Source organism: Engraulis encrasicolus, chromosome 9 (assembly GCF_034702125.1).
Source record: "Engraulis encrasicolus isolate BLACKSEA-1 chromosome 9, IST_EnEncr_1.0, whole genome shotgun sequence".
Lineage (NCBI taxonomy): Eukaryota > Metazoa > Chordata > Actinopteri > Clupeiformes > Engraulidae > Engraulis > Engraulis encrasicolus.
In genome coordinates, this window is record NC_085865.1 from 55,772,150 (window position 1) to 55,797,656 (window position 25,507).

At 42.8% G+C, this 25,507-nt stretch overlaps 1 protein-coding gene across 1 annotated transcript in view; it reads right to left on the minus strand.

Moving 5' to 3' along the window:
• LOC134456042 (vasoactive intestinal polypeptide receptor-like) overlaps positions 1–25,507 on the minus strand; it is a 152,824-nt gene that overhangs the window by 50,885 nt on the left and 76,432 nt on the right. Inside the window, exon 5 of the mRNA XM_063207468.1 lies at positions 11,565–11,662. Coding sequence (XP_063063538.1) covers positions 11,565–11,662 — 98 coding nt within the window. The remainder of the gene's footprint in view (positions 1–11,564; positions 11,663–25,507) is intronic.

Consider the following 25,507-nt stretch of genomic DNA (forward strand, 5'->3'; position numbering starts at 1 on the left):
GGCTAACTCCTGCTCAAAACCCGAAAAGCCAGAAGGATTCTGAGGGTGCCGCTTTCTCGGTCCGCATTCATAGAGAAAATCAAGATCAAGGGAGCTTTTGCCCTTCTGCTCCACAGGAGGTTTCTGTCCTCCCCGAGCTTGCCTTAGGACATCAGCATCACAGTTTGACAGGTGCACAGGTGCACAGGTGTACAGATGCCCCCCCCCCCCCTAATTCTCTAGACAGCCCCCAGGCTTGTAATCTTGTATCTGTCGTCTCTCATCAGAAAGGACAAGTGGACAGTTAGACATCACTACCCCTCTGTCAGCTGCTCTAGAAAAAAACTAGACATCACTAACTGTTTCTCTATTGGCAGCCCTCAGGCCTGTAAAGGACCTCTGGACCATTAGACTTCATTAGAATTTCTTTAAGCATCCCTGCAGCCTGTATCTTTCATCTGTCACTAAGGATATGTCTCGTCTCATCTCGTCTCGTCGCCCATCAGAAACGAGCACTGCACCATTAGATGTCACTAACCCTCTCTCTCTACTGCTTTTCACTAGGTAGGCCTCAGGCATGTACTATGTTTCCTGGGTCGTCTCCCATCTGAAAGGACCACTGAACTCCTCACTAAGCATCCCTGCAGCCTGCATCTTTCATCTGTCGCCAAGGATACATCTCGTCTCAGCTCGCTTCTGAATGGACCACTAATGCCTACAGTTTGTGTGTGTGTGTGTGTGTGTGTGTGTGTGTGTGTGTGTGTGTGTGTGTGTGTGTGTGTGTGTGTGTGTGTGTGTGTGTGTGTGTGGTACCTTGTCCACATAAGCCCCAGGATCGACATTTAAATGCACTGCTGGCAGCACCAGATAAGTGTGTGTGTGCGCGTGTGTGTGCGTGCGTGCGTGCATGTGTGTGTGTGTGTTCGAAATAACACAGCTTATCTGTTGTGCTGTTTGGCAAGGTGTGTGGACTGGTCATTGATTTGTGTTGAGCCCATCTGCTTATGCAGTGTCTGTCTGAGGCTTTATCTCTGTGTGTGTGTGTGTGTGTGTGTGTGTGTGTGTGTGTGTGTGTGTGTGTGTGTGTGTGTGTGTGTGTGTGTGTGTGTGTGTGTGTGTGTGTGTGTGTGTGTGTGTGCGCGCGTGCTTGCCTGCATCCGTGCATGCGTGCGTGACGTGCGTGCGTGCATGCTAACATCTTGTCTATAAGACTAGGCGCCTCTATGCCCGAAGCAGCATTCCTTTACAGCGGACTAACAAGCTCATTCTGCTCCTCCACCTCCCTCCCTCTCTTTCTCCCTATCTCTCTCTCTCTCTCTCCCCCTGTCTCGCTCTGTCTTTCTCACCATCTCTACCTGTCTGTCTTTCTTGCCCTCTTTGTTCTTTCTTCTTGTCTATCTCTTTCTCTTCCACACACACTCTTCCTGTCTCCTTTGTCCTTTTTAAGTGTATTTCTCTCTTCTTCTATCTTCCTCTCAGTGCTGGGTGTATTAGACAGCCTACTGGGCTTCTAAGCTGGGAACCTGCTGCTCAGACTGCTCTCTCTCTCTCTCTCTCTCTCTCTCTCTCTCTCTCTCTCTATATATATATATATATATATATATATATATATCAGGGCGGGACCTTAAATGGGGTCCTGTATCTATCTATTTATCTATCTACATGATTCACCTCTTGCTTTCTCACATCACACACAGCTAAGACTTCCCCACCAGGGTATGTTTCTGCACGAGGACTGTGCATGTTTATGCGTGCACAACGGTGTGTGCTTGCCTGTCTCTGTGTGTTATAAACACTGTGTGTGTGTGTGTGTGTGTGTGTGTGTGTGTGTGTGTGTGTGTGTGTGTGCGTGCGTGCGTGCGTGCGTGCGTGCGTGTCTGTGTCTGTGTCTGTGTCTGTGTCTGTGTGTGTGCGTGCGTGTGTCGTTATCTGTGATGGGTGATGGCTAGTGTAAACCTTTTGGCTTCAGGCAGGCGTACGCAGAGTAAATATTTACAACCTCGAGTAGCTGCTCATGTACACGAGAGGATGATTAGAGGGTGTGTGTGTGTGTGTGCGTGTGTTCCTCAAGCCTAGACTCATAGCAGCAGAATTTGATAAGAGGTGGCTATTTATAGAGTTCTAGAATGTGGATTATTTGGCAGCATTCTATTCTGCTATGAGAGAGCCACAATGGGTGAAGGCAGTGGCTCAATGACTCTCTCCCTACAAAAACAGGTGTCTGATCAGAATTCCATCGCTAAGTGATCTGATGAGGTGGTCGTTACGAACAGCGGTAACACTTTAGAATAATGGATGCTAAAAAGCATTATAAAGACTTATAAAGAAGAAATAATCAACTATTGATGAACAAAACATTAACAAACGTTTGTAAATGACTAGGAAATGTAAACAAATGCTTGTAAATGACTAGGAAATGCTATGTTAATATTTTATATTTATCAAACATTTACAAGTTGCTTGTGAATGGATAAAATACTCTGTTATAAGGTGTGTGAAATCTTGCATACAGTATATCATTTGTAGATATGTTATAAAGCATGCTCCTGGACACGGAATTGTTTTCTGTGCTCCTGGTCACAGAATTATTTTCCGTGATGGGCACATGGAAGTGCTTTCTATAGGCTATTACCACAGCACTGTGTAACTCTATCATTAGAAAATACATGCCAAATGCTAATCCTAAACAAAATAATGATATAGCAATTCAAGTTGTGCCCTGACCAAAAGATTCCCTAAACTTAACCTGTCATTAAAGACATATTTTTGAGAAATACCTTTTCCAGTTGGTTGCTAGGCTATCAAATTCATATAATGAATGAAAGAAAACTAGCTGTGCCCAGACCAAAACAATCCCTAACCCTAACCTGTCAGTAGGAAATGTTTTTTTTTGAGAAAAAATATTTGAAATTAGGAAAATCCTGAGAAAACACAAGACTGTTGAAACATAGAGCTGTGGGAGTAGCCTGTAGAGAGAGCACTTCTCTGTGTCTATCACGGAAAACAATTCCGTGTCCAGGAGCACGGAAAACAATTCCGTGTCCAGGAGCACGGAATTTTGGCAAAATGGACACGGATTTTGTGCCCTTAACATCCTGTTGACTATTTTGGCCTGAGTCTCAAATTCATCATCTGTGCTGCAAATTCTGCGAACATGCAGGAATTGACTATATGGTAAACTTTTTTTCATAGATGGCGGATGGTGGCTACTGTGTGTTAAGAGGCTATTTCTGTCTGTCGCCTTGCGATAAACAGACGTATGTAAAGTCAAGCCACATCGGGTAATGCTATCTCCATTATATTCTAAAGAGAATTTAATCAAGCCTAGTATAGAGGTACCCATGGAATTCCTGTAACATTTCAGTAGACCCATTAAACACAAAGAAACAATCATCAATAAAGCGAACCCAGCCTTTGACATATGGACTGAATTCATTATTGTACTCAAAATCTTCCTCAAATTTGCCCACAAAAAGATTTGTGTATTTAGGGGCAAACGGAGAGCCCATGGCAGTGCCCTTTCTCTGGTGGTAGAACGTGTCCTCAAACAGAAAAGTGTTCATCGAGGGGATGATTGGGGCTAGATCCCACAACAGATTGGTCGGGGGGTGGCTAGTATTTCTAGATTTCACATAATGTTCCAAAGCGTCAAGACCTAAGTCATGAGGGATATTAGTATAAAGGCTGGTTACGTCAACAGTACACAGCAGATCAATATCACATAAGGTAATTGTCTGCATTGTTTATTCAGGAAGTCTGTTGTGTCCTTCAGGTATGAGGGTAATGCGCACATGAGTGGTTTGATGTAATAGTCCACATATTGCAAGATGGACTCAGTGAGGGACTGACAGCCCGTCACAATGGGCCGCCCTGGGATGTTAGTTCCTGTTTTTTAGTGTACCTTAGGTAACGTAAAACACAGCTTGAATGGGGTGTTCTTGTTATAAAAAGCCAAACTCATCCTTGCTGATTTCACCATTCGTCAGTGCAGTGTTCAGTTTTCTCTTTATCCTGCTTTGGAATCGGATCGTTGGGCCACCAGTTAAGGCAGTGTAGAATTCTGTGTCATCTAATTGTCGTTTGATCTCCAGGCGGTATGTCTCTTTGTCTTGGATCACCACAGCTCCGCCCTTGTCCGCAGATCGAATGACAACGGAATCATCCTCCTGTAGGGCGCGAAATGACGCGTGCTCCTGTGTGGATAAGTTTGGATAGAATCTAGCGTCTCTGGAGGAGCTAAAAAGGCTGCTTACTTCCTGGTCAACTAAGCAACAAAAAGTTTGAACTGAAGAATTATGGACTGGGGGCACAAATGTATTTTTCTGTTTAAAGCGTCTCTGTTGTTCCGTCACCTGTTGTCTCATTGGTGATGATTTTGTCTTTTGCAAAAAAGCCCTTAGTTTGATAGATCGAAAAAACTTTCCCAACTTCAATGGAGTTGGGGTTTGTTCAAAATAGCTTTGTTTCCCAATGAATATCAACAGTTATTTATTTTGCCCATTTCTATATCCGCATATCACAGAGTGACAGAGACCAGCCCTAACAGTGTTTACTCCGGTGTTTAATGAAGCGCTGGGAAATAATCCTGTTTGGAGATGACAAGCAATTCCATCATTATAAAACCGCCTCCATCGCTGGAAACACTCTGTATCTCCACAGCCACACACTCATTTCTCCTGTTTGAGGAGCTCGACTGAGAGAGTTGTTATTGTGCATACTTAAGACAGGTGTCCAATAAAGATTAAGATTCACTGAAGACAAATTCTCAGAACTGCACTTCGATCGTCTGAACCCATTCCAGTAGGGAGGGAGTTTGCAGTTGGGATGAGGCTACTATAATCTCCCCATAAGTCCAAAGACAGAACAGAGAAAACAGAGAAGTAGCCAAACACTTTAACAAGCAACTGGCCTTCTGCTTGGGGCTTTAAGTGTTTTAAACATGTTGATGTAAGGGGGGTATTATAATTCTGTAGACTCCTCCTTTCTGCACTTGGCAAAGCAGTCACACATGAAGTGTCTTTAATGTCATCTGCCAAGAGACAGCTTCTGAAAGTGATGAGCAGTTAAATATGTTGCAGGTGGGAATGATCATCAGAGAAATCCACAAATACAGTATTTGTTTATCTGTCTAAACCACTGGCAGCAGCTCAACATGTCACATGTCTAAACCACTGCATGCAATTCAGCATGTCATAGGCTATGTCTAAGCCACTGCAGGCAATTCAGCATGTCATGTGTCTAAACCACCGACAGCAAATCATATGTGAAGGTGTGAATGGTGTTCAGAGAAGCCTCAGAAAAGTCACTGGCAGCCAAACAGCACACAAGAACAAACAGCATCACCAGCAACAGAAACTCCTTATTGTTATATTTGTATGGCACGATTCATACATTATTACATTACACTACACTTACTGTAGCTGACGCTCTTATCAAAAGCGACTTTGTTATTTACAGGGAATTGTTTACAGTTTGTGGAGCAATAAGAGGTTAAGTGCCTTGCTCAATATCACCTCAGTCATGTATAGAGGTGTCGGGAGAGTTAAGGGTGGGGTTCAAACCTGAAACTCTCTGATACAAAGATCAACTTCTTAACCACTAGGCCAGTGGTTTTCAAAGTGGGGACCAAGGACGTCCTGGCGCGCCGCGAGAGGTTGGAATGACAAGTAGCCTATTGCAAAACAAAATAAATAACTGAATAAATTAAATAACTAAATTAAACCAACATAAACAACAAATAATCCAAATACAGTAATATTCCCATTAGTTTCAGTTTCTACTCTTTGAAATGGCCTCATTTAACACTTTAGAATAATGGATGCTAAAAAGCATTATAAAGACTTATAAAGAAGAAATAATCAACTATTGATGAACAAAACATTAACAAATGTTTGTAAATGACCAGGAAATGTAAACAAATGCTTGTAAATGACTAGGAAATGCTATGTTAATATTTTATATTTATCAAACATTTACAAGTTGCTTGTAAATGAATAAAATACTCTGTTATAAGGTGTGTAAAATCTTGCATATATCATTTGTAGATATGTTATAAAGCATGCTCCTGGACACGGAATTGTTTTCTGTGCTCCTGGTCACAGAATTATTTTCCGTGATGGGCACATGGAAGTGCTTTCTATAGGCTATTACCACAGCACTGTGTAACTCTATCATTAGAAAATACATGCCAAATGCTAATCCTAAACAAAATAATGATATAGCAATTCAAGTTGTGCCCTGACCAAAAGATTCCCTAAACTTAACCTGTCATTAAAGACATATTTTTGAGAAATACCTTTTCCAGTTGGTTGCTAGGCTATCAAATTCATATAATGAATGAAAGAAAACTAGCTGTGCCCAGACCAAAACAATCCCTAACCCTAACCTGTCAGTAGGAAATGTTTTTTTTGAGAAAAAATATTTGAAATTAGGAAAATCCTGAGAAAACACAAGACTGTTGAAACATAGAGCTGTGGGAGTAGCCTGTAGAGAGAGCACTTCTCTGTGTCTATCACGGAAAACAATTCCGTGTCCAGGAGCACGGAAAACAATTCCGTGTCCAGGAGCACGGAATTTTGGCAAAATGGACACGGATTTTGTGCCCTTAACATCCTGTTGACTACTTTGGCCTGAGTCTCAAATTCATCATCTGTGCTGCAAATTCTGCGAACACGCAGGAATTGACTATATGGTAAACTTTTTTTCATAGATGGCGGATGGTGGCTACTGTGTGTTAAGAGGCTATTTCTGTCTGTCGCCTTGCGATAAACAGACGTATGTAAAGTCAAGCCACATCGGGTAATGCTATCTCCATTATATTCTAAAGAGAATTTAATCAAGCCTAGTATAGAGGTACCCATGGAATTCCTGTAACATTTCAGTAGACCCATTAAACACAAAGAAACAATCATCAATAAAGCGAACCCAGCCTTTGACATATGGACTGAATTCATTATTGTACACAAAATCTTCCTCAAATTTGCCCACAAAAAGATTTGTGTATTTAGGGGCAAACGGAGAGCCCATGGCAGTGCCCTTTCTCTGGTGGTAGAACGTGTCCTCAAACAGAAAAGTGTTCATCGAGAGGATGATTGGGGCTAGATCCCACAACAGATTGGTCGGGGGGTGGCTAGTATTTCTAGATTTCACATAATGTTCCAAAGCGTCAAGACCTAAGTCATGAGGGATGTTAGTATAAAGGCTGGTTACGTCAACAGTACACAGCAGATCAATATCACATAAGGTAATTGTCTGCATTGTTTATTCAGGAAGTCTGTTGTGTCCTTCAGGTATGAGGGCAATGCGCACATGAGTGGTTTGATGTAATAGTCCACATATTGCAAGATGGACTCAGTGAGGGACTGACAGCCCGTCACAATGGGCCGCCCTGGGATGTTAGTTCCTGTTTTTTAGTGTACCTTAGGTAACGCGTAAAACACAGCTTGAATGGGGTGTTCTTGTTATAAAAAGCCAAACTCATCCTTGCTGATTTCACCATTCGTCAGTGCAGTGTTCAGTTTTCTCTTTATCCTGCTTTGGAATCGGATCGTTGGGTCAGCAGTTAAGGCAGTGTAGAATTCTGTGTCATCTAATTGTCGTTTGATCTCCAGGCGGTATGTCTCTTTGTCTTGGATCACCACAGCTCCGCCCTTGTCCGCAGATCGAATGACAACGGAATCATCCTCCTGTAGGGCGCGAAATGACGCGTGCTCCTGTGTGGATAAGTTTGGATAGAATCTAGCGTCTCTGGAGGAGCTAAAAAGGCTGCTTACTTCCTAGTCAACTAAGCGACAAAAAGTTTGAACTGAAGAATTATGGACTGGGGGCACAAATGTATTTTTCTGTTTAAAGCGTCTCTGTTGTTCCGTCACCTGTTGTCTCATTGGTGATGATTTTGTCTTTTGCAAAAAAGCCCTTAGTTTGATAGATCGAAAAAACTTCAAATGTTCGATTTTAGTTGTAAATGGGTCTGTGTTCTTAGATGGCACAAACGATAGTCCTTTATGCAGAACTGAGATTTCATTTTAATCTCATTGCCTTTTGGAGAAGTTTAGTACATTTGATATCTCTGTTGTCTGCCTCTCTACTACAGAGAGAAGCTTTCTGGATATTCACACTCCAGACGGTGCACCCTGGTGGTCTTAATGAGGAACTGAAATTGAATTGCTTTATTGGAGTCTGTTCTGATGTAATGATACATGCATGCAAAATGGTTTGTTTTTTTGTCATGTATGGTCTGGTTTCTTTATTCATTTATTGTTATTTTCTTTATGATTCACATGTGTATATTTTGTTTCTCATGGCTTACGTGGCAATTAGCTGACGTCATGACTGGTCTTTTGAAAAACCACCCTGCCTACATCCTCTGTAAAGACGCTGAAGAAGGTTTAGCCCGAAACGTCTGTCTGTCTGCCATGCTAACCCAGTAAGATTAAAACTGCAAGAATTTCATCCAGGAGTACAGCTTTTTCACTAAACCTGAACTTTACTGTTTGCTCGTACCCGTACACCTTGTAAAAAACAGTTGGGAGTTGAGTGCACTTTCTCTAAAAAAAAAAGACAACAGCAGCACAGCCAACTTTGTACATGTACTCTTTTGATACATTATGAATATCTACCTGTAGCGAAGGGGAGTAGAGTTGCCCAGCTGGGACTCAAACCCAGACCTTCAGGGGTAGTAAACCGGGGCTCTGACCGCTACACCAAAGAGCCAGGCTCGTTGGCGTGACAGTCAGAACACACCCACAACCCTAGTGATGGTCACTCCATCACACTGCCTTCCCCTTCGGGAAGCGCACCCGTGCGCTTCACACACTCATGGTGTCCCTCACGCAACTACCCATCATGCTTCTCCCATCCAGTGTGCCCCGTCATCAATGCTTCACCCATCACTGGGGTCCCTCACACCGGGGTCACCAATCCTGGGGGTCCCTCACATGGAATTACGGCTCACATACAATGGGTACGCTTCCGATGGCCTCACGGTACCATCCCACTTCTGACACCATTTGTAGCGAAGGGGAGTAGAGTTGCCCAGCTGGGACTCGAACCCAGACCTTCTGGGGTAGTAAACCAGGGCTCTGACCGCTACACTGAAGAGCCAGGCTCGTTGGCGTGACAGTCAGAACACACCCACAACTCTAGTGATGGTCACTGCATCACACTACCTAAACAATAATTTTGCTCAACTTTGGCTGCAGATATGTGTCTTTGTATTGTTCTCCATCTAATGTAAGAATCAGATATTTAACTAGTTTCCCAACTTCAATGGAGTTGGGGTTTGTTCAAAATAGCTTTGTTTCCCAATGAATATCAACAGTTATTTATTTTGCCCATTTTTATATCCGCATATCACAGAGTGACAGAGACCAGCCCTAACAGTGTTTACTCCGGTGTTTAATGAAGCGCTGGGAAATAATCCTGTTTGGAGATGACAAGCAATTCCATCATTATAAAACCGCCTCCATCGCTGGAAACACTCTGTATCTCCACAGCCACACACTCATTTCTCCTGTTTGAGGAGCTCGACTGAGAGAGTTGTTATTGTGCATACTTAAGACAGGTGTCCAATAAAGATTAAGATTCACTGAAGACAAATTCTCAGAACTGCACTTCGATCGTCTGAACCCATTCCAGTAGGGAGGGAGTTTGCAGTTGGGATGAGGCTACTATAATCTCCCCATAAGTCCAAAGACAGAACAGAGAAAACAGAGAAGTAGCCAAACACTTTAACAAGCAACTGGCCTTCTGCTTGGGGCTTTAAGTGTTTTAAACATGTTGATGTAAGGGGGGTATTATAATTCTGTAGACTCCTCCTTTCTGCACTTGGCAAAGCAGTCACACATGAAGTGTCTTTAATGTCATCTGCCAAGAGACAGCTTCTGAAAGTGATGAGCAGTTAAATATGTTGCAGGTGGGAATGATCATCAGAGAAATCCACAAATACAGTATTTGTTTATCTGTCTAAACCACTGGCAGCAGCTCAACATGTCACATGTCTAAACCACTGCATGCAATTCAGCATGTCATAGGCTATGTCTAAGCCACTGCAGGCAATTCAGCATGTCATGTGTCTAAACCACCGACAGCAATTCATATGTGAAGGTGTGAATGGTGTTCAGAGAAGCCTCAGAAAAGTCACTGGCAGCCAAACAGCACACAAGAACAAACAGCATCACCAGCAACAGAAACTCTTTATTGTTATATTTGTATGGCACGATTCATACATTATTACATTACACTACACTTACTGTAGCTGACGCTCTTATCAAAAGCGACTTTGTTATTTACAGGGAATTGTTTACAGTTTGTGGAGCAATAAGAGGTTAAGTGCCTTGCTCAATATCACCTCAGTCATGTATAGAGGTGTCGGGAGAGTTAAGGGTGGGATTCAAACCTGAAACTCTCTGATACAAAGATCAACTTCTTAACCACTAGGCCAGTGGTTTTCAAAGTGGGGACCAAGGACATCCTGGCGGGCCGCGAGAGGTTGGAATGACAAGTAGCCTATTGCAAAACAAAATAAATAACTGAATAAATTAAATAACTAAATTAAACCAACATAAACAACAAATAATCCAAATACAGTAATATTCCCATTAGTTTCAGTTTCTACTCTTTGAAATGGCCTCATTTACACACTCTACACTGCTATATTTATTAAGTCGACACGGCCCATGCCAAAGGGGCCTTGGCTGAAATTTACTGGTATATAGGGGGGCTTTGTCATGGAAAAGGCTGTCCCAATATGCAGATCAAAGTTATTCTCCAGTTTAGCAGGAACCATGAGGCCAGTTGCTGCGCATGCTTAGATGTGTTGGAGTTCAGAACTGTGCCAATCAAGATTCTGAAAATCATTAACAGACTTCAAAGTCACGTTTCAAAGAACCCAAATTGACATTTTACCAGAAATCTGCAAGTCAGACATTTAGAGGTCAGCTCCCTTGGTTGGTTGATCAAACGCATAATGCAAGGCACTGTATGTGTATGTGTGTGTGTGTGTGTGTGTGTGTGTGTGTGTGTGTGTGTGTGTGTGTGTGTGTGTGTGTGTGTGTGTGTGTGTGTGTGTGTGTTTGCGTGCATGTGTGCGTGCTTACGTATGTGTGTTTGTCTGTGCTTGTGTGTGCATGTTTGTTTCAGTGTTTGCTTGTGTGCATTCATGTGGTTGTATGGTTTAATGTAGCACGTGGGTGTGTGGATCTATTGTCATGTGCATGTGTGTTTGTGTGGATCTATTATCATGTGGATGTGTGTTTGTTTTCATGTAGATGTGTATATCTACTATCATGTGGATGTGTGTTTGTATTGATGTAGATGTGTATAGACTGTGGATGTGTGCTACTATGTTTGTGAGAATCTGTGTTTGTGTGGGTCTATTGGATGGTTGTGTTTATGCGTGTCACCTGTGTCTATACAATACAATACAACATGTATTTATATAGAGCAGTATTCCAACTATAAAGTTGACTCAACGTACTTTCGCTCTATGTATGTTATTGTGTTTGTGCATAACCTGTGAGTATGTGTGTTTTTGTGGATGTGTGTAACCTTGTATGTGCTCGTTGGACCAAAAGCTGGGGCCTTACCTGAAAATGCAGAGAATAACAATGGCCATCGTCAAGGAGACCAGAGACACGCTGTGGCCAATGGTGTAGCCTACCTTCACCGAGCGGTAGAACGTATCCTAGGAGACAGACAAGAATGACAATCAGAACAGCTAAAGAACAAAATGTAAAATGAAAAGTTAAAATAGACCTACAACATCTTATCCACATATTGAACTACATGATCTCAGAGTTCAACTGCCCGAGACCCAATAGCCAATCTCAATAGTTTAAAGTTTAGGTTTGTGTCACATTCTCATTTACATATCATGAATAACAAATGCTAAGAAATAGCTGCACTCATGTCTAAACAACAATAAAAGTAAAAGTTAACGTTTAGTTGTAACATACTCATACATACACCAATAACTACCACAACTTCAATTAGCCAGACTCATTCCTCAACAACAAAGTTCTTGATTCATAGCTATAGTGTAGTGTCAGGGCACACCGTAATGTTCAAAACCCACAGCAGTTCAAAGTTAAGGTTTATTTATCACATATTCAATTATAAATGTACACTACAACTTCCATTAGCCAGACTCATGCCTCAACAACAATGCTCTTACTGTAGGGTCAGGGAGCTCCGCCATGCACAAACCCTTAAGCATAGTGTAGTCATAAATGGAGGTTCCGTGACCAACCTCTGGCAACAATGTTTTGATGATTGATTTGACCTCTATGGACCCTTTAGAAAAGATTTAGCCCCCATGTCCCTCGCAAAAATCCCGGGCTTTTTTGCTAGAGAGCCAAATTCAAAATGGCGTCCGACGGCATCTCTAAAAAATAACTTTTGATCTGAATGACCTAGAATCATGTATGAAGGCACTTTTTCATATGAGTCAACCATGAGGATTCCAAATCTGACATCATTTTGGTAATACAACTTCGTTTTGACAGCGAAATTCAAGATGGCCGCCATCTAGAACCGTTATTTTCGACCTTTTTAGGCCGTCACCGCCCAAAATTATCATATTTGGACTGGGAACCTCCCAATTTGTGTGACTCCATTTCTCATGTAAAGATATTGAGAGAATAGCTGATCTACAAGCCCAGAATTTCTCACATTGGGAGGCGTAGTGGGCTTGTAGATGGGCTATTTTAACAATGTGTCTTTTTTAATAGGCTATTATTTGACAATTTGGCCGATATTTTAGCATTGTTTGATGATTACTTTGGATGCAGTGATGGTCTTTCACTTTGAGAGTCCTTACATCATGACCCCACCCCCCCAAAACAGTGGGTCTTGACCCACAGGTTGAGAACCACTTATCAAGTAGAAAAACCCTTCACGTTTCACATTTTCCAAGAATTCTTGCACAGAGAGGCCCGTTGAGGAACTCGAGGCAAGAGCTGCTGAAATGGAAGAAGTGCGCTCACAGCAGTGATCAACTTGGTTGAAGACAGTCAGTTTGTGAAGCTCCCCCAGCTGCAAGAACACTGTGTTGTTGAGGAATGTGTGGTCTTATTCAACCCCAATAGCACATACAGGAAGACGCAGAAGAGCAAGCTCATCTCGAAGATCTCCCTCCACCCTGTTTTGATTTAAGAATCCTATCTTGCTCTAATTGGCATAGGCATGATCTGGAGCAGGGTTTCCCAAACTGGGGTGTGTGCACCCCTAGGCGTGCGCGGCCTGCCTTAAGGGGGTGCGCGAGCTGAATAGAGCAATGGAGGATATGGTAGTTTTTTATCCAGTATTAATGAACATTAAGTAGTTTTTAATTGTATGGTGCATTGTATGCTGGAAGGGTCCATCTGAAGTGTAGTTTAATTCCAAGGCTATTGGAAAAGAGAATTCCCCAAAAACGACTGTGCTTAATATGCAGTGAATGAGCAGTGAATCCATACTTGTGTGGCCATCAGCACACCAAAATATTCGCTGAGGGGGGTGCGCGAACCACATTGAAATGTACAAGGGGGTGCGCAGGGAAAAAAGTTTGGGAACCCCTGATCTGGAGGATGGGAACTCCATCAGCAGAAGATTGGCAGACACAGGACGGCACCCTATACAAGTAGGTTGGGCAATGCCCAAAAGCTGTCATGCATCATCCTTGCCTTCTCATGCTCCCAGTATCATCGGTGCCAATGATCCCTATGATACACTATACTTAACAAAAGAAGACGAACGAGACCTGCGAATACATGGTAATGCACATACATGCACATGAAATTGACAAGTTCCCATCTGCCAAGTCTTTCAAAAGGTTATTGTGTAGTGTCAAAAACAAGAAAAAGACTGCACCATTGAGCAGTCTGAAGCTCTTCACTGTTAATGATGGTCAATGACAGTCAGGTTGTAGTGGCCCTGTTGTTATTGATGCAGCTGATATACCGATGTCTACGGCAGCTTCCTGGCATGCTAAGCATTAAGAGAGACAAAGAGACGGTCCTCTTCTGTGACCTTTTGACAGAAGAGATGGCAGACAGCCTGTAAAACAGTGTAGCTGCACAATGCCATGATGCCAACTCACGGTTCTATGAAAAAGGAAAATCATCAGTGTATGAGCTCCCAGGGTCACCCCTATGTTGCCCGGGAGCTATGTTCCCCGAGTCCTATGTCCCCCCGCCACCGGGGAACTTAGAACCCTTTTTTCAAAAAGGGGTTCTATTCCTGCTGCTTCCAAGTAGACTGCTGCCGCATGACTAGCGAGGGTTGTTGTTAGAGTTACGGTTAGGGTTAGGCTGCCACTGTTCGCAAACTTGACATGAAATACGCATGGCAACCGTTCGTGCAAGAGATATGCATGTGAAGCATCCTGGGCCATACAATGCGTGGAACATGGGACCCTTTTGAGAAAAAGGGTCGGTAGTTCCTCAGTCCCATACAAAGACCGGGGAATACAGGACCCGGGGAAGCTATACGCTATACTCTCAACCATGTTTGAGTGGCGATGGGTGGTTCTTTAGTGTGGGGTGACACACTAGATACGGCAAGTAGTTGGGACAGAGATAAAAGACTTTCTCTTCATGGTCTTCGACTTGGAAGCACAGGCTTCAGCCATGGTGCTACTTTTCTTGTCTGCATAGATCATCTGTATCGTGAACACAAGCAGCTGTTGTGAACAGAGAGTAACCGAGAGTTGCTGCCTTGCCACAAAGCTCTTTATCACCTTATCATGTACTGATGATTTTCCTTTTTCATAGAACCCTACAGGTAAGTTGGCATCACAGCCTGTAAAATAGTGTAGCTGCACAATGCAGTCTGCCATCTCTTGTCAGCAGGTCATGGAAGAGGACAGTCTCTTCGTTTCTCTTAATGCTTAGCATGCCAGGAAGCTGCCGTAGACATCGGTATCAGCTGCATCAATAACAACAGGGCCACTACAACCTGACTGTCATTGACCATCATAAACAGTGAAGAGCTTCAGACTGCTCAATGGTGTAGTCTTTTTCTTGTTTTTGACACTACACAATAACATTTTGAAAGACTTGGCAGGTGGGAACTTGTCAATTTCATGTGTATGTATGTGCATTACCATGTATGCGCAGGTCCCGTTCGTCTTCTTTTGTTAAGTATGGTGTATCGTACTAGGGATCACTGGCACCGATGATACTGGGAGCATGAGAAGGCAAGGATGATGGATAACAGCTTTTGGGCATAGCCCAACCTACTTGTAACGGGTGCCGTCCTGTGCCTGCCAATCTTCTGCTGATGGAGTTCCCATCCTCCAGATCATGCCTATGTCAATTAGAGCAGAGTTTCTCAAAGTGGGGCGCAAGCCTTCCTGGGGGGGCGCGGAGGCATCACAGTGTGACATCTGCCACCCCCCCCCCTATAGATTTCCTATATGGCCAATAAGCCAATATGTTTAAACAAGCCCCCCTCACCAACATTATATTATTCATTGTCATTGATTTGAATAGAATAGGAAATGAACACACATCTACACTGCATTCGACTGCAGTCCCTCTTTGTTTTATCTCACCTTTCCTTTAATTCTGCGCAGCAATCGCAAAATCAGTTTGCGCAAGTACCGCTTTTGCTTAGAAACCATTTATTTACTAATTTACCTCAGGTCAGACATAACTATGATAGCGCCAGCCAGAAGTGATTTTTACCCCACAAAAAGGGGGAGGGGCCACGGAGGCATCCAGACCCTCTGAGGGGCAAATGATGGGAAAAGTTTGAGAACGGCTGAATTAGAGCAAGATAGGATTCTTAAATCAAAACAGGGTGGAGGGAGATCTTCGAGATGAGCTTGCTCTTCTGCGTCTTCCTGTATGTGCCATTGGGGTTGAATAAGACCACACATTCCTCAACAACACAGTGTTCTTGCAGCTGGGGGAGCTTCACAAACTGACTGTCTTCAACCAAGTTGATCACTGCTGTGAGCGCACTTCTTCAATTTCAGCAGCTCTTGCCTCGAGTTCCTCAACGGGCTTCTCTGTGCAAGAATGCTTGGAAAATGTGAAACGTGAAGGTCTTTTTTTAACTAGATAAGTGGTTCTCAACCTGTGGGTCAAGACCCCCTGATTTGGGGGGTGGGGTCATAATGTAAGGACTCTCAAAGTAAAAGACCATCACTGCATCCAAAGTAATCATCAAACAATGCTAAAATATCTGCCAAATTGTCAAATAATAGCCTACAAAAAAGACACATTGTTAAAATAGCCCATCTACAAGCCCACTACGCCCCACAATGTGAGGAATTCTGGGCTTGTAGATCAGATATTCGCTCAATATCTTTACATGAGAAATGGAGTCACACAAATTGGGAGGTTCCCAGTCCAAATATGATAATTTTGGGCGATGACGGCCTAAAAAGGTCGAAAATAACGGTTCTAGATGGCGGCCATCTTGAATTTCGCTGTCAAAACAAAGTTTTATAACCAAAATGATGTCAGATTTGGAATCCTCATGGTTGGCTTGTATGAAAAAGTGCCTTCATACATGATTCTAGGTCATCCAGATCAAAAGTTATTTTTTAGAGATGCCGCTGGACGCCGTTTTGAATTTGCCTCTCTTGCAAAAAAGCCCGGGATTTTTGCGAGGGACATGGGGGCTAAATCTTTTCTAAAGGGTCCATAGAGGTCAAATCAATCATCAAAACATTGTTGCCAGAGGTTGGTCACGGAACCTCCATTTATGACTACACTAGCAGCTACCAGCCGATGTGAGCAGCTATCAAAGCTATCGAGCAGCACAGACCCAGCGGGCGCTTGAGAGTTTTCATGTCTTATCAATGCCAATGTAAATCCAACTCCACACAGACAGGAAGGCTGAGTCTGGGCAAAGCTACGGCTATTAATTCTACATTTGAATTAACCTAAGAACTACACTGCCAGGCTTTTCAACACTTTGAAACAGGAAGGGAATGGGCCATAACAAATCCAAATAAAAGGTTTATTTTCTGAAATAAAGGCTGATTTTCAGCAGGTCTTTGTGGAGAAATAATTAATTCATCCATTGCATTCATTTTGCTGAGGAAAGGTTTCATGGTCTTTACTAAATTGTGAAAACTCTTTGAGCTCTGTGCTCTGAATTGGGCTATGTAACTGCAGTGACTCATTTTAATATCATTGCATTTATTATAGGGCTAACACAGACACGTAACGAGTTACAGAAGACTAAGGTCTGTCTTTCCACTTAAACACCCTAACCATCTGAACACACTATAAGTGCCTGAGCATGCTTACTGTCTTAACCTGCTAACCAGTGAAAGGGAGATGGAGTATCAGATAACTCTTAGCATGGTTTGTGACCATGGTTTAACCATTGATTGACTATGGTTCAACCATGGCTTAACTCTGGATTTACCATAATTTAACTATGCAAACATTAACCATGGTTTTACAATGACAACTAACCATGGTTAATAGTTATTCATTAAAATACAGTGAGCTGACACTTTTTTATCCAAAGTGCCTTACAGATATTGCAGGCTATTAGTTACAGTCCCTGGAGCAATGTGGGGTTAGGTGCCTTGCTCAAGGGCACTTCATCCATGGATGGAGGTGTACAGAATGGTAAGGGCAGGATTCGAACCTGCAGTCATGTGATCTAGTGTCCACCACGGCTACTCACATGTAGTTATTCAGAGTTACCATGGTTTGTGACTATGGTTTAACCATGCACCACTTCCCCCAACCATGTTTTTTCAAACCATGGTTTTAAAGACAGGGCTTTTGGGTGGGCGACCATGGTTTTAAAAAAAACATGGTTTAGGGGGGAACCACAGTTAAACCACAGTCACGAACCATGGTTGTCATGGTTACACAAAAAATCGTGAATAACTACAATCCATGGTAAATCTATGGCAAAGAAAATGGAATCTTGTACAAGAACCACAACTAGCTGGTGTGGCCAGGAGTGGCACTGCAGCTATGTTATCACAGCCAAGTAAATAATGAATGGGTGCCAATGGGGCTGTACCCTTCTCATAGAACTATCTGCCCGTGTGATTTTTTCCCTGGAAACAATGGAGTCGCGTTCGATAGATATGAGTAAGTGCAAGCATTTGCCGACACGTTTGCATCTTGTCAAGTGTTACATTCGTGAAAATGACCCTTATTTCAACTATAGCAATGACATAACACGTGACAATCGACTTTACGGCACTACGCCATTTGTTTTGTAGTTTTAAGTCTGACTTCAGATGTCGATGTGTTTAAAGTTATGTTAGGATTGTTGCGGACACCTGTTATTTATTGCATTTAAGGTGGTGGAAAAGCGGCATGTGTACATGGGGTAAAGGAAATGACTGCGCTCATCCTTAAGAATTTGGGCACCTTCAATTAACATGTTGGACGGCGGTGGGGGGTTTTGAGGTGTGTGACCGTATGTCTCTGCTAGGATCAGTCAGAGTACGTCTCTCGTCAGCTCTGGTCGTGAATAGTCGCAAAGATTCCTCAGCCAGCAGGTATTAGCCGAATGCTAGCGTGTTGCAGGACAAAACTAACACGTCTTTGGGAGAACAAAGCCATGTCAGGAACCTTTAACTTCACTTCTAATACAACGTTCATGATAAGGTACAGAATGTGCACACATCTTTACAAACCAGAGAACAGAACCGTCACAAATCCCTGCTGAGCCATTTAGCCCAATAGGCTCCCATTCATCTTTTACTTGGCTGCGTTCGCCAACGGGGCTATAATGGGAGCCAATGAGAGACGCCTATCTCATAGCTTAGACAATTTCTGTCTATGGTAAAACCATGATTAGTTTTCATGGTAGAACCATGGTTAGTCTTTGTAAGGGCTTCTACTATGACAGCTACTATACTAGAACTATAGTTGGTTGATATCACCAATCATCATGGTTGAATCACCATGAAATGTGGTAGTAAAATCATGGTTACTGCCTTAAAGCCATGGTCAATTTTCGTAAGGGTAGTAATCATGACATACCACGGTAGAACCATGTTACTACATAAAAATCACCGTAATACCATAGTAAGCCGTAGTACAATTATGGTAGGTTCAGAGTACATAGACATGACATACCATGGTAGAGCACGGCGCACATCAAATGTTGAGTTTGTGGCCAAATTAACTACAGCTGTCAGTCTGCGTTAACTGCGGGGAATAATTTATGACAGCTGTCAAAATTTCACGGTGTCGTGTGACCTGTTCCACACATTGCACTTTACCATGCCTCCAGTACTGACAGTAGAAGAGGAAAGTGACTCCTAGGGACGGCTATTCCGTATGCACTTATGGTGTGAGCAAACCACCTTCTCTCTACCATCTTTGCTTCAAACTCAAATCAGTGAATAGAGGCAGTAGTCAGAGGACTTGAGCAAAGAAGGAGCGGGACTTCTAATCAGTGACAGGTTGCAGCCTAGCTCTCTAAATCACACTACACTAATCACACATTAACCATCTGAGCAGAGCCATGCGAGCCTGTTGCTAATCCACTTCAAACTGCATTCTAATGAAGATGATTCAACTGAATAGGCCCCCTAATGAGGAATCAGATGTCCAGTCAGGGAAGAGAGGCAGTAGGTAGGGGAGTTGTGCAGAGAAGGACAACTTGTCCTAATCAGACTTAGCCAGAACAGAGTTTACAACCTATGCTATGTTACAGGACGCCTATTGTAAGACTGTAGCCGATTATGTTGTAGAGTGGCAGTAGGGTTCCGAATCCCACTCAACACTAGCCTGGCGAGCCAGACCCGTACAGCAAAAAGCTATACAAGGGTCTGGGTGAGCTCGGAGAGAGTGTGGGCGGGATAAACGGTTGTCTTTCAAAATGCCTTGGCACACAACACCACACAACAGGATGGTGGAACAACCAATCCCCACGCACTTCTGTGTAACGTCACAGCTGTCTTTCAGAACGTGCACGTGACACGCCCCTTTGTAGGTCGTAGCAGGAGCCGTCGTAGCAGTGAATGCGTGTAATCACCACAGCCACAAACAAGTTTCCTAATAAATCGTGTTTTCACTTACACAGTTCAAAAATGCCTCGTTTTCAACCACATGGCCCTCCTTGATCAACCAGCGAAATGTTGAGCAATTTGGGGCTTGTTAAATGGTTATATTTATGATTGTTGTCAACATGGCATGTTCGGTGTTAGCTAGCTAGCTGTATACCCATAACTAATACACGACTGGATACCTAGCTCTGTGTAATTGACGACAGGTTGGCTAGCCGCTAGCTCGGTAGACTAGGTGTCATTCCCATCTATTTAGTAAGCTACTTAAAGACTTTCAAAGCTCCCAAATGTCTCGTTTTTAATGACATGGATCTTATTAGAATTTGGGGCAGGCATATAATACAAGGCTGGATACCTAGCTCTGTGTTATTGACGACAGGTTGACTAGCCACTAGCTTGGTAGACTAGGTGTCATTCCCATCTATTTAGTAAGCTACTCAAAGACTTTCAAAGCTCCCAAATGTCTCGTTTTTAATGGCATGTGTCTTATTAGAAATTGGGGCAGCAATTTCATTCTACACCTACAGTAGTGGTCTGATAATAGCATGTGACTATCTGGTTCTGTAAAATGCTCAAATTAGCTTACCGAGCTAGATCGATCGAATGATCAAATGGTAATGTATTATGATCTATTTGTGTCCAATAAGTTCATGGTGTATTTTTACATCAATCCATGTCAGCCACGAAATGTATCATCATCCAGGCTTTTTAAATTAAGTAAACACTTTCGTGCTGTACGTAGCACGGACAGCCACCATGTTTCTTCTTAGAAAGTTTCCTGCACAGACATCATATATGAAGACTAGATGCGTCGTCCGCGTTCCCGTCATGCAGGCCGAACGTCCGCGCATGGCGGCCATGTTAGCGCAGCCTGCTGGCTCAACCAGAACGGTGAGTTTTTGGTGTTGTATACTCTTCAGATGGCCATAATTCCCTCAAATTTATTTCGATTTTCGAAAGGGTTGGTTTTTTACACAGTATAAAAAATTCCAAACGAAAGTATATGTTGATACTGCATAGTGATGCATATCCACATTATTATTATATTATATTACATTATATTATAATGTTCATAGGTCTAAAATCATGTATAATATACTTCAGTAGGCCTATTCAGGTAATTAAATAGACCCCATAAACAAATGCACAAAGTAATCTTTTATATTTTCAGTAAAATAACAAATAAAAGTTCACTTTAGTCTACATTCTACTTCGGTTTCGACAGCTCCACCTTGTGTTCAAAATGAGTCGTGACGCTAAAGCCATCCAGATAGAATTAACTTGTTGCACTGTAGGCTACATCTCTCTTCCAGTACGTCATCTCTGTCGTCTATAATTTGATGCAATGAATATATCCATGCCGTCAACGTAATGCACAGCAATGATTAAAATGTGTATTAGCTGTAGGTCTATCTAATTTTTTGGACAAATAGGTTATGTGGGAAGCATAGGCCTATTACTCTCCTGGGCTAGCCTAGCGCAGCCAGAGCCGTACAGCAAAAAGCTGTACCAGGGTCTAGGAGGGCTGGGCGGCAGTGTGGGCGGGATAAACGGTTGCTTCAGCACTCAACGTCACGCAATAGGATGGTGGAACAACCAATCCCCACACACTTCTGTGTAACGTCACAGCTGTCTTTCACAACGTACACGCGACACCGGCAACTTCGAGCCGTCGTAGCAGTGAATTCGTGTGATGACCACAGCCACAAACAAGTTTCCTAATAAATCGTGTTTTCACTTATACAGTTCAAAAATGCATCGTTTTCAACCACATGGCCCTCCTTGATCAATCAGCGAAATGTCGAGCAATGTGGGGCTTGTTAAATTGTTATATTTATGATTGTTGTCAACATGGCATGTTCGGTGTTAGCTAGCTAGCTGTATACCCATAACTAATACATGGCTAGCCGCTAGCTCGGTAGACTAGGTGTCATTCCCATCTATTTAGTAAGCGACTTACAGACTTTCAAAGCTCCCAAATGTCTCGTTTTTAATTAAATGGATCTTATTAGAATTTGGGGCAGGCATATAATACAAGGCTGGACACCTAGCTCTGTTATTGACGACAGGTTAGCTAGCCACTGGCGAGGGCTTCTTTGTAGGTGAAGCGGCAACTTCCAGCCGTCGTAGCAGTGAAAGCGTGTGATGACCACAGCCACAAACAAGTTTCCTAATAAATCGTGTTTTCACTTATACAGTTCAAAAATGCCTCGTTTTCAACCACATGGCCCTCTTTGATCAATCAGCGAAATGTCGAGCAATTTGGGGCTTGTTAAATGGTTATATTTATGATTGTTGTCAACATGGCATGTTCGGTGTTAGCTAGCTAGCTGTATACCCATAACTTTCCCTGATTGTCGCTCCCAACGCAGGACGCTCCCCGGTCAGCTCGCTCCCACTAGCCAGACTATCGATCCCATCTATTTAGTAAGCGACTTACAGACTTTCAAAGCTCCCAAATGTCTCGTTTTTAATGGCATGTGTCTTATTAGAAATTAGGGCCGCAATTTCATTCTACACCTACAGTAGTGGTCTGATAATAGCGTGTGACTATCTGGTTCTGTAAAATGCTCAACTTAGCTTACCGAGCTAGTTTAAAACATCAAATGGTAATGTGTCGAGATCTATTTGTGTCCGATAAGCTCATGGTGTATTATTACATCAATCCATGTCAGCCACGAAATGTATTATCATCCAGGCTTTTTAAATTAAGTAAACACTTTCGCGCTGTACGTAGCACGGACGGACACCATGCTTCTTCTTAGAAAGTTTCCTGTTTACTAGGTAGCCCTGCCCCCCTCGCGATTTGATTGGCCCTGTCATCGGATAACTTTCAGCCTCGCAAAACGACCGGGGTCCGCTAGACTGCCCCCGGGAGCAAATTCAATTTGCGGTCGCTAGGGGCGTCTAGATTTCTAGGCTACTCCTGGGCGTTTTACCCCAGTCTACACTTAAGTTTTAAGGAGCCCTACCATTTATAAACACGTGTCAATATTTCAGCGAAGCAACAGAATACATTTTTAAGTATCCCAACGTTTCAACTCTTCACTTTACTTCAGGTGTAACGGAGGGTCTGTGGAGAGTTTAGGCTGCTCTAATATGGCCGACCTGTGCGGACGTGCTTGAAATACGCGATGACGTATCTAGTCTTCATATATGATGTCTGTGGTTTCCTGTGTTTACTAGGTAGTCTGGCCCCCCTCGCGATTTGATTGGCCCTGTCATCGGATAACTTTCAGCTTTGCAAAACGACCGGGGTCCGCTAGACTGCCCCCAGGAGCAAATTCAATTTGCGGTCGCTAGGGGCGTCTAGATTTCTAGGCTAACTCAACACAATAACCATCTTATGAATCAGACGAGCCATCCAAATAAGGCCATTATAATCAACCCATCTTGACTCACATTTGACTCTATGTCAGGCCAACCGTATGTCTTTCATTTCGTATTCACGAAAAAAATAACTTTAATTTTCGTGGTGCATTCACGTTATTGCCCGTTTTTCGTGGTTGGGCAACGAAACTCTGCCTATTCATTTGAATTGCCCGACTGCCTAGCGACCCACTAGTTTGACGCCCTTTCGGTAGGCTACCGTCACATGGTAATCAAACATTTCAAACAAGCAATTTAGGGTTAGGGTTAGATTTAGGGTTAAGGTTAGGCTTAGGGTTAGGTTTAGGATTAGGTTTAGGGTTAAGGTTAGGGTTAGGTTTAGGGTCGTATGACATAAGGCGTAAGTACCGAAAGGGCGTCGAATTAGTGAGTCCCGAGTGTATCAGCAGTGTTCTGTCAGCACCCCCTCCCCGCCCCTGCAGACGCTTGGATAACCATAGCAGCAGTGGGGCAATTCAAATGAATAGGCAGTGTTTCGTTGCCCAACCACGAAAAACGGGCAATAACGTGAATGCACCACGAAAATTAAAGTTATTTTTTTTCGTGAATACTTCACGAAATGACAGAGATAGGGCTCGTCAGGCATACACTGTGCCATTTTTGTCTGAATTTGGCCATGATTTGTCAGCTGCACGCCTTTTTGAGAATCAGGCGGATTTCTGGCTCAATTGGAGGTCAATCATGATTTTCACATTATGTAGTGTAAATGGGGTAATGGCATGCGATTTCACTTCACGATCACCCTCTGCATGTATAGCGTGAGGATGTGAGTCGTGAAATGTGAACTTTTATACCCTGCAATTCCCTCGTACAGTTGGGCTTATAGTTTAGGCTTATAGAAAAATCCTTTCAAAAGAAAAAAATCGACAAATTTAATCTTTTCATGAAAGTTTACAAAGTAATAAAATAATATTTTCTAGTATGGCCCAAGAACAGTCATTTATGGAGCTAAAAATGGCAGACCATGGAGAAGATCCCCCTTTCAATGTATGAAAAATGCAATTTTCCTAGTCAAAATGAATTCTTAGAATTTGATGGTGGTGGTAAGTATTCATGAAAAATGTAACATTAGTGAATGGGTAGCATGAATTCTGGAAATAAACAACTAACAATCTTACACAGTGCACCTTTAAAAAAGAAAAATCCCAGCACTGTAATGAAGAAATGAGAAATGATGAGGCCTGCTAATGAATCAAAATGCAGAAAAGGTCTTCTGCTAATCAGCCTCAATATCTCACCATGGCAGACCAAAGCCTCCAATCAGTAGAGAGAATGGGTAACAGCAAAAATAGGGAGCGAGTGAGGGGTCTATGTGTCCACCTCTAAGAGACTCCACTGTAATGTCCTTCCAATACCCTCCAATACCTCAACCTTCTGAAAGTGTCCAATCTAATACAAAGCACAAACTAATTTGTCTAATCAGTAAAATGAAGAGGACAATTAATGGTGTGTGTGGTCTGCATTAAAATAGTGAGACAGAGATGGCAGAGCAGTTAGCCACGCTTTGTTGAAGACTACACCATGTTCAGACGGTTAACATGCTAACTCTTCAAACAGCACTGCAATGAAGATGAGAGGAATGATGGGGCCTGCTAATGAATCAAAATGCCGAGAAGGACTTCTGCTAATCAGCCTCAATATCTCACTATGGCAGACCAAAGCCTTCAATCACATTACTGTGAACTCAGTACAGAGAGTGGGTAACAGGAAAAAAAAAATAAGGAGTGAGTGAGTGATCTGCTTGTCCACCTCTAATGGCACGTTCAAGCCGACTGAGAATTGTGCCGGTGCCCGCGTTCACGTCGCAGATCTTAGTGTCCGTGAACCGTGGACATCAATAGGTTCATCTGAGTAACGCACAGTCACGTGTGGAAAAGTTCAGAGCCCAATAAGAACGCAATTGGTTTCTCAGATAAGCACTTTAGTGCAGCGAATGTAACTGGTGGGGAACGGGCTCCTTCATCCTTCTGGTCAGCCTGAAAACAGTATAAAAGACTCCACTGTAATGTCTTTATGTCCTTCCAATACCCTCCTAGTCTTCTAGAGAAAATAACTCCAACCCCCTTAAACCTAACATCGTAGTATGAAGCTCTTTGAATAAAGGGCAAATTGTATTCAAGATCCAAGATGCCCAGTTTCTTACAATTAAACTCT